At 41.5% G+C, this 14,688-nt stretch overlaps 1 protein-coding gene across 1 annotated transcript; it reads right to left on the bottom strand.

The window, feature by feature from the left end:
• Window positions 1-8,840: 8,840 nt before the first annotated feature.
• ZBTB14 (zinc finger and BTB domain containing 14) lies at window positions 8,841-12,583 on the bottom strand. Its single transcript, XM_062512312.1, has 2 exons — window positions 12,347-12,583; window positions 8,841-10,184 (listed from the first exon to the last, which is right to left on the bottom strand). The coding sequence occupies exons 1-2, from the start codon at window positions 12,581-12,583 to the stop codon at window positions 8,841-8,843; spliced, it is 1,581 nt and encodes a 526-aa protein (XP_062368296.1).
• Between the last annotated feature and the right edge of the window lie 2,105 nt (window positions 12,584-14,688).

The following is a 14,688-nucleotide window of genomic DNA, read 5'->3' as shown; positions in this document are numbered from 1 at the left end:
GCCAGTAGTATTTTAATTCATTGTTCTATTCAATTTTCTTAATTAATCTGATAAACTACATAGTAGTCCAGGACTGTGATTAAAACAATATTAATAAATTTTAGACAGAGTCTAGGATAAATAGCTTTACAGTTTTGTGGGGGTTTTCTGTTTTGTTTCATTTGTTGGGTTTCTTTAAAGTATCACAAAGATCCACTCCAGGACTTCTCACAGTCTGTAAAGATACCCCAAAACATCCATGACCATCTAGGTAATATTTCTAGCTTATTATATTGCCACCCTCACAACACCTGAATGCATTGCACCCATTAATGATTATCTTCCAACAGTATTGGTATCTTTCTGTCATAGATAGGAGTCAAAATTAGAGAAGCTGAACCCAAAACAAAAGCCAATCAACAAGAATCAAAGACCTAGATAAACTCAGGAGGTTTAAATAAAAGATTCAATGACTCATCTAAAATATTACTACATACACAACCGTGCAGTGGAACCAAAGTAATCGCTGTTCCCATCTACCATACCTCTGCTGGTTGTCAGTCCTTTCATCAAGACAGATGAATGAGTCACAGTCCAAAATTTAGAGCCTTTCCATCATGCAGGAATTCTTTTATACAGCAAGGAATTCAGCCCAGTCAAGTCCTTGGGTAATGACTTTGGATCTAGCAGAGACACTGTGAAACATAGGCAGATGTTTTAAAGGACCTCACACACAACCACTCTCTTCTTACTTGGACCAGGCCATACCATTCGGCACCATACTGAAAATGTATGGGATGAGTTGGAAGTCTCCTTCAAGTGAAATTCTCATCTTCAAACCTTTTCTGTTCCTATCAGCACAACATACATTACACTAAAAATGAATATTTTTCTATATGTCTTTGTCTTTTCTATAAAAACTGTTTTAAGATTCTGATCATTCCGCAGCTTATTGGTCTAACTTCACACACAAGTCAAAAAATCAGGCCTTTTTCTCAAGTATTGAAGGAACTTACATGGAGAGAAGAATTTAAGACCCATGGCAGAACAGCTAGCCAACGAGCTGAGGAGAAAAGTCAGCTTTAGAATGAATGAGGATTTCCAAACGTGGAAAAAAATACTATTACAGTCCTCAATCAGTTATACCTTTTGATAAAAGTAAACCTAAATATTAAACCACATGCTAATTTAATGCTCAAAGAAAAGAAAAAATATCTGTAAATGTAAATACCAAAGTCATAATTTGAATGTGCTTCTAAATATCTTAGATTGTTCAAGAACTGAGTAATGGGGAAACTATACTGAATTACAGTAATGTGAAATACAAATGGTAAATACACAATGCAGCTTCCTAACTTGTCCTATAAAGTCAAAAGAATGGGGATCCCACCATGGGATGTTTTATGGCTAAAAATTAGGCAATGTGGAGAAATAAGATAAATATGTGAATTTTAAATTAAGTTTGAAAACAACAACTTTGATACAAAAGAAAGGATTTAAAACAGTGGAGTTCTAAAACTTTATATGAGGTTAGCATGATTCTCAGAGCACAATCCACGTCCATCTGGAAAGTATCTATAATAGGACAATCCTATGCTGGTAGAATTTATCAAATCCATCGAATCAGAGCTCCCGTCTGACTCCATTTAATTTGTCCTTGAAACAATGGGAGTTCTACGAGAAAGTCACACAACTGGATACAAGTTAATTACTGAAGTGGAAAATGAAACCTATACATCATATTGAAAACATTTACTAAGACTCTTAAAATGGGTAATTGTTCAATTAAAACATTTGTGTCTAACATTCCTCTGTTTACGATGGCAGCAACGACATTTTAAAGTAAGCATTTCTCATGCATTTCACAGTTAGTTTTTTTTGTGTGTGCGGACTCAATTGCATAGCTTGAGCATAAGCAAACCTGTCAGACTCTTCAAAAACTGTAAGTTTTAATTGTTACTATATGTAGAGTTATAAATAGCCGTTAGTCTATTAACCAAGACCAGTTATGTTCAGACCTTTAACTCCTCTGAAATACAAAACAGTAGAGTTGTCCTTCCTACTTTTCAAAAGGACAGTTGAATTCCTTTCCCTTACTTGACCTCAGATAAAAAAAATCCAGAAACACAAATAGAATACACATATGCAAATATTTTTAAAAATCAACTTTTCCCATTGTAGTCAAAGAGATCTTACTGCTTTTCAGGAGTATAAGATTTTCTGTAGTGTCCTGAAAATGTAAAGATCGAAACCTTACACCAGCATTACAAAGTTTGTCTCCAAATCCTGGTATAAGTTCTATTTTATAATTTAAGAGCAAGAAAAAAGGGGCCATGCTTGCTATAAGAGTTACTGCAGAATTTGGATTAATTAGTAAAATATCAAAATCAGTAATAGCTGTAATAAGGCACTTTGTAAAAAGGAAATATTCAAATGTTATGACTTCAAATGGGGAAAAATATTCTTGTTAAAAGCATAGAGAACCATGACAAATATCAGCAAACAGAACTAATTTCCAGGGAAGAGCCTTACACTGAAAGAAGGCAACTCTTAACAAGGAATGCCTTTTGGAGGCTCAGCTACACAATTCAAGAATTACATTTAAAACTCATTAATGTCAAGTACCAGGTGGAAATGTAAGAAAACCTATAATTTTTATATCCAGACCTTTAAACAGATTCATATTTATATGTGGAAATAAATAAAAATCACAAATTTGAAAATTTAGGTTTGCCAAAGAACCCTAAACTTAAAAGGTAGAAAATTAAATTACGATAAAAGCAGTCTAGCTGACATCACCTAATGAAATACAGGATCTATCCCTACACTTTAGATATACATTATCTGCATTAACTAAAAGGAGTGATTATTTTTCTTTACCCAGCACAGTATCTAAAACATACCTAAAATAGACATAACTATGAAGTGAATATTGTTTACTTCCAATATTTGCAAAGATTAACTTATGTTGAAAAAGTGTAGTTTTTCATCCTTCTGGGATTCCAGTTCTGTCCTCCAGTGAATTAAATGCCTATTGTCTGTCTTTTATTAAGAACACTTTCTCCTTAACTCAAGCAATTTGCCACCATTCAAGACTGTGTAGAACTGCTGGATAAGAGGCAAACAGGAGCAGATTAATTTAAACAAAATAAAAAAGGAGAAAAATAGCACCCACAACTTCAACCCCCAAACTCAATTCTCCTGAAAAAGCAGAAATAACAGAGATCACCCTCTTCAAAATCCCACAAGTCTACCAGTAGTGGATGTTGCAAAGAAATGGTGTCTGATCCCTTCTGTTGCCTGGCTGCTTCTCACACTATGCAATATGTGCTGTGCTTCATCACCTTGTATTTAATATGGTGCCAAAGTTGGACAAGTCCTGCTCCATTCCTTTTCCTAACTCCAGCAGTGTGCTCCTGCCACTTACTTTGGATCAAACCTAATGAATTGGTTCGACAAGGTAGGCCAACTTAAAATTAACTCACTTAAGCACTGAATTGCTTTCTTATGTAAGATCACTCCACTGGCTTATTCTAAAGCCAGAAAAGCCACTAAATCTGAGACAAACAAGATGAAGGAAACAGGTGCAAAAGGTAACAGGAAGAAAGCAAAAGAGAAAATGAGATCACCCTTTTTAGCAACAATTTGCAGTTTCACTATGGCAGTCAAAACACAAAGCTGCTGTCTCAGGAGGCAGCTCCACAATAGCTTAAGCTGCTCCAAACTGAGGCTGTTCTCCCACTGACCCTAGTGGAAGCTCCATCAGCAGAGCTAGTGGAGCTCCACTATACTCCATTCTCCCATCGGAACAATTTGCAATGCCACTACAGAGCTTAAAGCTCCTGTAAGCACTCCTTGTGGTACCCGCTACCCTGGAAAAAAAAGGATTTTTATTAGTAAAGAATGAAAACTTAGATGCAGGGAAGCTTGGTCTTTAAAATATTTTAAAATACAAAAGTAATCTATGTTGCTTGCATATACAGATTACCTAAATGTATAGACAGGCCATTGGGAGGAGGTCAGAAAACCGCAAGTGGAAGCACTGTGGGGTTTGGGTGGTTTTGGTTATTGTCTTAAACAAAATGGGTTTACATCAGAAAATACATTTTTGTAAACATAAAAACTTCCATGTTTTGGTGGAAAAGGCAGAAGAGAGCTCTCATGTTTTAATGATTTCCTAAAGATGATCTATATTAAACACATCTTATCTATAAATTAACTTGAAATCTATTTATTGCATAATGTGAAGCATGTAGTTACTGTGTTTTATATGACTCTGAAATGGCTCAGCGTTATAAAAAAGAAAATATATATGGAATTTCGATTCAGTAAGAATTCTGATTTCTTGTTAGTACCACTCATTTTACAAACTCATGGTCTCAAACTTTAGACTTACAAAAGAAATCATAGAAGGAATGTGAGATACAGGTATCCAGAAGTTCTGCTTTGGCCATGGATTTTGATACCCCTATGCCAAACAGATCAGATGATCAGGTCTTTATTCATATGGTCCACATGTTTTTCAGGTTTACCTCTAAAAAATTAGATGCTTAGCTACTAAATAGTAAAAATACTAGTAAATTTAAAAATATGTATTAACTGGATTCAAAAATATTATTCCTATTTTAAAAGAGTTGCAGTGCTGTTTATACTGGAACCACTGAAGTTCACTAAGTTTCAGAATTCCATAAATATCTAAATGAGCAGGGCATGAAAATAGAAATAATATAGGACAGTGGAGAGAAAAACACTGGAAAACATATAAAATACTGTATAAATCACTATTTAAACTATTCTGTTATTTCAAATTTCTTGCATTATATTTAAAAATACTTCCTGAGAATAGGTGTCTCAACTCCTATGACACATATTTAACGAATCTATTCATGGAAATCCTCCATCTGTTCTGAAATGAATAAGAATGTTACTATAATTGTTTTAGATCTATATGAAGACAAATGACAGACCAACTGCTGTAATGGAATTTTTAATGAAATGTTCACTTTTCTGGCTGACTGGTCACACTGCTGTGATCTAAGGACTAACTGAAAAAGATGAAAATTCCTTAGATTTGTCTTTACCTTTCAGGCAGAATTATTCTGTTCTGTACCTATCTGCAAATGTTTATATTCAGAAAAGTTATCTGTTGCAAGCAGTAGATAATGTAGTCTCTTTCATAAATGCTTTGTCTCCTCTATAACACTACAGATGTCTGTATTAATAGAATACTTAATAAAAGATAATCTGCCACTAAAATTATAGTCTAACCTTAGGGTAGACTTTCTGATATAATCTGTTGTTTTATTCTGTATTTCACACTATTAATTTTAAATACCCTTACCTAAAGGAATCATGAAAGCAATCTCTCTATTAGACAACTGAGGCCAGATCTTCAAAAGAACTCCAGCTTGGCTACCTAAATGGCAAGATTTGGAGGAGTATTTAGCATTCGGTAGCTTACTGGAACAAATAGAATCTGACCTCAAACTTTTGCTACTGAAAAGAGCATGAGGAATTTCTTTTCACAAACCCTCTTAAATTGATCACCAGGTCTAAACCTTTCTAGAAGATTAAAGCAGAAAAACAAGACCACAAGTACTCGCTCAATTGTGAGCTGCTTAATTTTCTAATATTTTTTAAAATCTTGATAAGAATAGTATATAAAAGAAAGGTTGCAGAGTGGAAAAGGGCTGAAAGGTATTCTTTCCTGAACTTCTAGTTTCCAAACTGAGCTGTCCCCAATAATCAGCAGCATATCCATGGCTATTACAATTATGAATAGAAATTAAGCAGATATTGCAGTTCAAAATGTGTTATTTGTTCCTTTTCCTCTTAAAAAAAACCCTTCTAAAGAATGTTAAGGCTAGTCTGGCTCCAATAGAACCAACAGCAAAATTTCCATTAATTGGACAGAATCTCATCCACTGTCCCATACTCTAAAAGAAGTTGCCATCCCTGTCTAAGAAAAGATAAAAATGTGCCCATTCCTCAAACAACACAGCTCATAGCTTACAGTTTACCATGCTGGAAAACCTCACTGGCTTGGAGCTGACAAACACCTGCTTTTGTGCATGGTGTCTTTTTGGCACAGACAGGAAAGCGATCAGGGAGCAGTAGCATTGTAATATGCAGACAAATTTACCTGAACTTCGCAGACACACCCCACAATATATAGGTTAACATTCCTTCAAAATATACAGATTAGTTTAGAACATATTAACAAGAACGTATATACAGCTAAGGATACCTTCATGCCTCCACACTTGTAATTTTTACAGCTATAAGCTGCAACAAAAGCAGAATTTACTCTGATGTAACACACAATGTTCTCCCACTTTCCGCTGTGAGTCTTCTCATGCAAACCTGTTTTCCTATAGCAATTTCCAATGCACAGCCTGACTACTTGTGCTCAAGAGTCAGGAGCCATTTTCTTTAACTATAATACTTGAATTTGGTCTTTCCACTCCAGGGTCTGTTCTCCCAGTGAGCTCCACTGTATTACTTTCAAAAAGAAAAAAAACCCCAATGAGGCTCATCTTGAGAGATTATTGACCTTATCTCTCAGCTTAAAGGAAGAATTAACCATTCCTAATAGATGTTTGTCTAGCCCATTCCTGAATGTCACCACTATTGGAGATCACAGCACCTCCCCAGCTATTTCTCTTTTAGTGATTCATTATTAAAATCCTTCAGAAGTTTGGGGTTTTTTCTAACATAATTGTTTACTGCTGTGATTTAAGCTCATGGCTTCTTGCATTCTTCATAGCAGACCTTGAGAAAATTTACTTTCTTCACATTTTACACTTTTGAACTCTTATCACAACAGATTTGTTTTGTACAGTCTTATCAACCCCAAACTCACCTAGGAAGAAGCGCACACAATTTCAGATAAGAAAACATAGCAAGACTAATATATTTAGAAAAAAAAGTAGATCCTATTTTGGATCTACTATCTTTATATCTATGATCATATACAGTAAAACATTTTAACAATGGTCATTTATCATGTTCCTCAAGAGAACCAATAAAATGCAATGAATACACATCCTCTGATGTTGCACAGGTACAAAATGTATAGTTTGTTTACAAACTAATATTACTGAATGTAAAATGAAGCAACATTTTAAAAAAATATATTGGTAAAGGTCCAAAGTTTACATTTTCTAAAATATTAAGGTCATGTTTTATTTACAGACCAGCGTTTGAACAATTACTGGCACTTTAAGATAACTGCTTAACCTGATGAATACATGAATAAAATGAAACTGTAAAAAAAACCTCAACCAAATAAAAACCCCATCATAATTGAAGTTCCATATAACAGTTCCAAAAACACTATTTTAAATTTCTCTTTAGAAAAGCAAGATGTGATCTACCACACAGTAACTCACCAGAAACTGGTCTAACACTATATGCTATAGGTATCGCAAGTGACCAATGTTACCAAACCACGTGCCCAGGAGTGTGTTTTTTGCCCATTCCAACTTCAAATGAAGTTTTCACAACAGTTGTAGTATTTACAAATTTAAAATAAAGGCTCAATATACCTTTGGATTACATTGCCACTGTTACTGTGTCTTCTCTTGACAACTACAAGTAGCAGACTGCAATCCAAATTCCACTTATTTTGTTGACTCTGTGAGTTAACTATTGTTATCAGCATGTACGCCAGCTGGTCTTAAAAAAAAAATAGACTAAGTAACTGACTAAAAGTGAACACTCACCCAGGATCAGTTAAGACAGACCTTACTCACTGAAGTCTCTCTCTCGATGAGTGGTGGTGTGTCAAAAGGTGGAAGCTTTTAAGCTTGAACAGGACCTATGAGCTGTATTACCAGCCATGACACAAACCCCAGCTGAGCCCTGTGGGCAGGTATGTGACACCCATGGCTGCAGTTTCAGGAGTCTGGCAGTGACACCTGGTCACCTGCTGGTGCAGATACTCCTCTGCCTTCACTGTGCTAGGTTAGGTGACCTGAAAGCTGCATAATAAAAAATCATCTCAGGCTGTATTAGCTTGCACTGATTTTTACTGGGTTTAAGTAAGGAGCATGTCTCCTCCATGCTGCACTTTTTTTTCCTTTGTGGCCCAGTCCCACCTCTGGGGCCCTGCATAGAAGTGAACATAAAAACAAATGAGGCAGACATTTTTGCCCACAGAAGGGACTGGTGAATGCCATGACACTTCTGCTTTGCTAGCCAGAATCCCTGTGAATAATTCAGATTTTCAAGAATGCAACTATTTCATTAAAACTTGCCACCTTTATAAAAATAGGAGGATATCCGAGGGAATGGAATAAGAAGCAATTTAATTTTGATTACCATCCTCCTTTACACTCTGTTGTACCAACCTACACTAGGTGAAAAAAGGAGGAATTAAAAAGCTTAGAGATTCAATGTATGCTTCTCAAAAACATCTAAGTACAACACCTAAGAATTATGCAAACCAAATCCTTTCTTTCCATGTTTGTGATTTTTGAGATATCAGCGTTTTGAGACATAACTCACTGATTCTCAGTGATTGCAATTTTTACATCATATTTAGTATTCCATACTGGATGAAGCAAAGCATCAGCCAATGATGATCCCTGTTTTATAGAGAACTTGATCACATTCTTCAATTAAAGCAGTTATTAGTGCATTATGCTGCTAATGACAACAAAACTGTTTCACATTCTAATACCCATCTCTGAAATGTTTTAAAATACCTAACCAAGCGATGCTATGTATTCCTATGTAACATTCAAATCCTCTAAAAATATGTTTTCTTGAAAAGATTCTCAGTCTAAATGTATATCAATAACAGATTTTGTTCCATTTAATTTCTTATATTATTTCTGATACAGTTCCTGCTTTATTTTTCAACTACAGGCTATAGTTTCTAATTGCTGCTCTGCTTCAGCAGCCATGGCTGCTGCCTGCAACTGTTCTGTTTCACTCTGGATGGAGTTGGCTGCTGTAACTTGCTTTCTTTCACTGTGCATATTGTTCTCATGCCTTTTTAGGTCAGATGCCTTAGCAAATGCTTTAGTGCAGGAACTGCAGACAAAAGGTTTCTCTCCTCGGTGCCTTCTTTCATGGTCTTTGAGGTGGGACTTGTGCTTGAAAGCTTTATCACACATATGGCATGCAAATGGCCTCTCATTACTGTGAACTCTTTCATGCTTTTTTAGATCTGGTGCCCGAATAAAAGACTTCCCACACACCTCACAACTATAAGGCTTGTAACCCGTGTGTATTTTCAAGTGTTCTTTCAAGTGAGCTTGTGTGGTGAAGCCCTTTGTACACATTTCACAAACAAATGGTCTGTCTGCAGTGTGTAGTTTTTCATGCTTTCTCAAACGTGCTTCATCAGAAAAGGTCTTGCCACAAGCCTGACATACAATGTGTTCCCTGTGACCATAAAGCAAGTACTCAAACTTCATATCACCGGCTGCTGTGGTCCATCCTGGTGTCTGTTCATCTTTCACTTCACTTATGCCATCATTAAATGTGAGTGCCTGAGGGGTCTGAGATCCTAAGTCTTTAGATTCCGTTGTTTCCATAGGCTCTACTTCTTGGCCATAGCAGTTTACTTTTCGAACTTCTTCACTTCCTAACTCTTTCAGAATTGCCTCTTGTACTCTCAGGGTAGTGGTTGGCGATTTACCATCTTCCTGACTTGGGGGAGTGCCTTCCACTGTCACATCCGATGGACTATCATCATGATCTCCAATCTCTTCCACATCATCATCTTGGGTATCATTGGGTTCCCCCATAGGACGGTTCATTTTTAGACAGTACTTGCTCTTGGACTGGGTGTTTTCTTCAGGACTAGATACATCACGTTTTTGAGAGCAGAGTTTATCAAGAAACCGAATACCAAGGATCTGGCCTGAAGACATCATCAAGTTTACATCCTCTTTCTTAACAGAAATCTTTGCAGTATACATGTAATTGAGAACCTCCTCAAAAATATCAGAACGAAGAAAATCTATTTCTATTACTGATGAACTATCAACTTCAAGTTTTTTAAAAAGCTTTTTGAAGTAGGTACTGCAGGCAGCAAGCACACACCTATGGGCTCTGAACTTAACATCTTCAACCACGATAGCGATGTCACAAAATTCTCCTTCCAGCCGTTGTTCATTCAATGTTTTCAGGAACACAGTTTTGTGATCATCATCATTATATTTAATGGTTTCAGACATACTGATGAAAAACTCCTGAAAATTAACAGGAAAACTGTGTAACTTCTATAAAGCAGTCTAAATCACAAACCCCAAGAGATTAACTCATTCCTATAATGAAAAAAACCCCAAAATTTTTGCATAAAATGACCACAAAAAAGCCTATTAAACTTCTAAAGCATTACTCTGAAACTGATTTTAAAATTGTGAATGCATAAAGGTCTTTCCTTAGGTTATAGAATTTACAATTATTCAAATCTTTATTCAGTTACACAAAATAGAAAACTTTCTCTTTAAAACTGCTGGGTAAATGTATGACCCAACTCATAAGCATTACTATAGCTAAAGGAAATGTTAACACTAAAAAAATGTGGAAGAAATACTTTAAATGAGTCAGCATGAAAAACTAAATACAAAATATCAAATATAAGCCTTACCATGAACAATGCAGGAAGTTTTCTAAGCAAATGATTATTAAATTATTCTCAGAATGGGCCACCTTCAGCCTGAAAGATGGGAAGACAGTAACATTTCAAGAAATTATTAGACTGATTCCAAAAATTTTGAGTTCTAAAACAAAGCATTTTAAATTGTTTAAAGTTAGATAAAATACACTGTTAAAATACCCAGTTATTTTTTCAGTGATACAACAGATAACTCCATATGATTACTTTCCTATGACTACTGCACTTCCCTGGTTCCACTTTCCTGCTACCTTGCACTAAATCTGAAGTACTGAGAAACCTCCCCAAGAATCACCACAGTTAAGACAGTAACCAACCCATCAAGAAGGTGATCAGTCTTCTGCTGAACCAGAGAGCTAAGCAAGCCTAGCAAAGGGTCTAGCAAGCAGACCAAGCATCCCAAAGGGCAGCAGACCAGGGACAGGGATGGATGCGCATCCAGGACCACGGAAAGAGAAAAGTGTACCAGATTTCCAAACTATGGAGACACCAGAAAACAGAAGGATAATGCAAGACACGTAGTTTCAAATTACTCAATCCCAAAAGACATCTAATTGTGCTGAAGCAGGAAACACAGCGGAGAGGAGGGAAATTTAATACAGGTTTGGAACAAATTCTGTGCCACCTGGCACAGATCTCCTGGCAATTTCTTCCTCAATTTATCCTTAACCATATATAGGAAATAGAAGCAGGTGCAGGTATGAAGACAGGTTTGCAACTCTTGGTGCTGTGTGTTTCACATGGTGTGAGAACACCTGGCTCCCTACAAGTATCTCTGCAGGTCTGGCACGTCCACTAAAGTGTCCCTGGCTACACAGAAAAATTTAAAAAAAAAAAAAGGTAAAAAAAAAGACAGCCAAAATTCTTTTTAGTCCTAAATAATCAAATTTTAAGATAGACAGATTCTGTAAATATTTGAAATATACAAAAGGAAGCAAAGCTGGAAAGCAATATTGCATAATTTATGGGCTGTCTGGGTCTGCTGGCCCAGGAACATGTATCAGTCCAGCACAACTATTTCAACGAGATCCTTTCAGTGTTCTTTGCAAGACGGGAAAATGCTTTTTTTTTAAGCAAGCAGCTTAATGTCGCTTCTAATAATCTAGCAGAAATTGCACCGTGCCGTTAAACAGTACGCAATTTAGCTGCTATTCTGCCGACACTAAGAACTAGTTATAATTTGCTGAAAACAGGGCTGCGGAGTACATAGGGGTGTGTAACTGGCGAAGAACAAAGTTAGTCCTTGGCGAATGGAGCAGGGCAGGCACTTGCCCAGAGCGTTTCCAGCTCTGATTTAAGAAAGCTCTGGTTACTTATTCCACTGGGCAATTCAGATTTATTCCTCCACACACTTTTTACACGGCCGCTACCTCCGCAAGGGCCGCGGGGAGATGCGATCGGGGCTGCGATTGCTCGGGACGCGCTCGGTGCCTCCCCGCGCCGGTTCTCGCGGCCGCCGTGCCCGTGACCGCGGAGGCGCACGCCCGCTCCACGCACCCGCGGGCGCGGCGCAGGCGGGTTCCCGGCGGGGACCAGCCCGGCCCCTGCCGCGCCGCCCGCGCTCCCGGCCCGGCGTCGGGGGCGCCCGCGAGCGCCAGGCGGCCGCTCTCCGGAGCGAGCCCGGCGCTCCCGCCGCGCCGCCTCACGGGGTTGCGCGGGGACGGCGTCCCGTTCCCTCTGTCCGTCCGTCCGTCCGTCCGTCCGTGCCTCCCTCTCTCCCTCCCCCGCCCCAACGGATCCCGCGCGGCTCCCGCAGCCTGGACGCGGCCGCACGCCCCTTTGTTGCGGCGGCCACGGCCGCCGCCGCGCGGGACCCGCGCGCCCCGGCGTGCGCATCCGCCGCTGGCCGCGTCGTCTTCCTCCTCCTCCTCCTCCTCCTCCCCCTCCCGCTGGCCCTCCCCTCGCCCGCGGGAGGCAGGCGCGCGGCGGCGCCGGGGCTGCTGGCGGCGGGCGCGCCCGCGGCAGCGCCATCTCACCCAGCGCGCGCTGCCGGGGCTGTAACGGCGGCGGCGAGCGGGGGAGGGATGGCAGAGGGAGGGGGAGCGGGAGGAGCAGGAAGGAGGGGGCGTGCGAGGGAGAGCGCGCGCGCGCGCGCAGCGCAACGGCGGCCGGGCCGCGGCGCGGGAGGGGGGTGCGGGGCGGGAAGGGGAAAGGGCCCGCGCTTACCTGCCGCCCGCCCGCCCGCCCGCGCGCGCGGAGCCGCGCTTCCCGGGGGAGCGCGGGGGGGCCTCCGCTGCCACTGCCACTGCCGCCGCGAGGGAGGGGGACCGGGGAAGGGAGGGGAAGGAGGGAGGGAGGGAATGGGGGGGAATTTGGGGAAGGGGTCCTGGGGGGGGGGAGGGGGGCCCTGCGCGCGTCTCTCCGGCCGTCACCGCCGCCTCCTGCACGAGCACTCCAGTGCGCGCGCGCGCGCGCGCTCGGGAGGGGGGGCGCGGGGGGGGGGGGTGCGTGCATGCGCGGTGCGAGCAGAGGGCGCGCCCGTGCCCGGGGAGCGCGGAGGAGGAGGAGGGGAGAGCGGGGCCTGCGGCGCGCCAATTCCCATCGCCCTTCCCCCTCTCCGGGGGACGCGCGGCGCGCCACCCCCGATCCTCCACCCGGGCGGCTCAGGCCGCGGAGGCGCGCGGGCCGCGGCCGTTCCCGCCGCGCCTGCGCCCGCCGCGTGTGCGAGCCCGGGGCGCGGGCACCGCCTCCCCCCGCCAGGCGGCGAGCGCGGCGCGGGCTCGGCCCCGAGCCGGGCGCGGCGGGAACGGCGCGGCCGTTGGGCGGTGCTGGGGGGCGCGCCCGCGCGCGCTCGCGGAGAGGCGGCGGGAGGTGCGGGAGCGATCCTGCCCCTGGTGTGTCCCTTGCCCGCCAGAGAGCGGGATAGCTCTGCCCACCCAAACGCGCCTGCTCTCCCTTGTGCAAATACTCCGGGGCGTTGGATTTTAGCAGGAGTAACGCGATCGCTAGGAACGAATAAAGGCTTTTACTGCCCTGCCCGTCTCCCGCGTCCGGTTTTCTCTCCAGAAGGCATCTCATGAGATGCTGCCCTATTGGCACAACTTTCCCTGGAATAATTAGTACATAAATAGAACTTTACAGTGTTCTGCTAGCGCGAAATGCAGCAGGTCTGCTTAGGGAAAAAAAAATCGCGTAAGTACTTGTGTTGGAAAGTACAGCGAATTAAAGAAGTCACTGGAATAGTGGAGTCATCTTCTGGGAGCAACAAATTGACCTTTTTTCATTGGGTTGACAGCTCCTTCCCCTTCCTGGGCTGTTTTCTGAGAGATTTCTGTGTAATGCACCAACATATGCAGTGAATTTTGGTCCGGCTAGATCGCTTTGTTTTGCTGGGTTTTCAAAAGAATTTTTTCCCCCACTCTCTTGTTAGATATAATGAAATTAATTCCCTATTTTACCTGGGCTTATTTTTGTAGTAACATTGGTGATTTACATTCAGAAAGCAGAAATGACTTTCTTAAATAGGACAAGAAGTAATGGGTTCAAACTGAGAGGGGATATTTGGGTTGAATATAGGGAAGACATTCTTCCTTGTGGGAGTGGTGAAGCACTGGAACAGGTTGCCCAGAGAAGCTGTGGGTCCCCCATTCCCAGAAGTGTTCAAGGCCAAGTTGGATGGGGCTCTGAGCAGCCTGGTCTAGTGGAAAGTGTCCCTGCCCAAGGCAGGGGTTGGAACCAGAAGATATTTAAGTTCCCTTCCAACCCTGACCGAAACCATTTGATAATTGCATTAAGTCTGTGAAGTATTTCTGAATCCTGTACAAGAACTCTTTCCACTGTGGAAGGAGCTTCCCTTTTACAATTTCACAACATGCTTTTTCTTTCTTCAACAGTGTCCCAAACACTCCTGCAATAACATTATTGCACCTGAGAAACACATAGCTGCTGGTTCACCGCACTACCCAGCAAATGACACCTCTTCATTTTGTTAACATTCTCTTTTCCTGCTCTGTCTGTATCCAACAGTGTGGATATGCCTAACTTTTAGGGACAGGTTCTGCTGTGAGAAATCAGAATAAATGCAGTAATGGAAAAAAGAACCCAGTACCCTACAAAAGGTATGGCTATCCACTTTT

Source organism: Cinclus cinclus, chromosome 1, assembly GCF_963662255.1.
Source record: "Cinclus cinclus chromosome 1, bCinCin1.1, whole genome shotgun sequence".
Lineage (NCBI taxonomy): Eukaryota > Metazoa > Chordata > Aves > Passeriformes > Cinclidae > Cinclus > Cinclus cinclus.
The sequence above is the reverse complement of the archived record's forward strand: the minus strand, read 5'-3'. Positions and strand labels throughout refer to the sequence as shown.

Excerpts from the sequence above, each read along its gene's own strand:
- ZBTB14 (XM_062512312.1), bottom strand. The coding sequence starts at position 12,583 with ATGGCGCTGCCGCGGGCGCGCCCGCCGCCAGCAGCCCCGGCGCCGCCG. Across the intron at positions 10,185-12,346 it reads GCGGGAGCCGCGCGGGATCC|GAGTTTTTCATCAGTATGTC; the intron begins GTTGGGGCGGGG and ends GTTAATTTTCAG.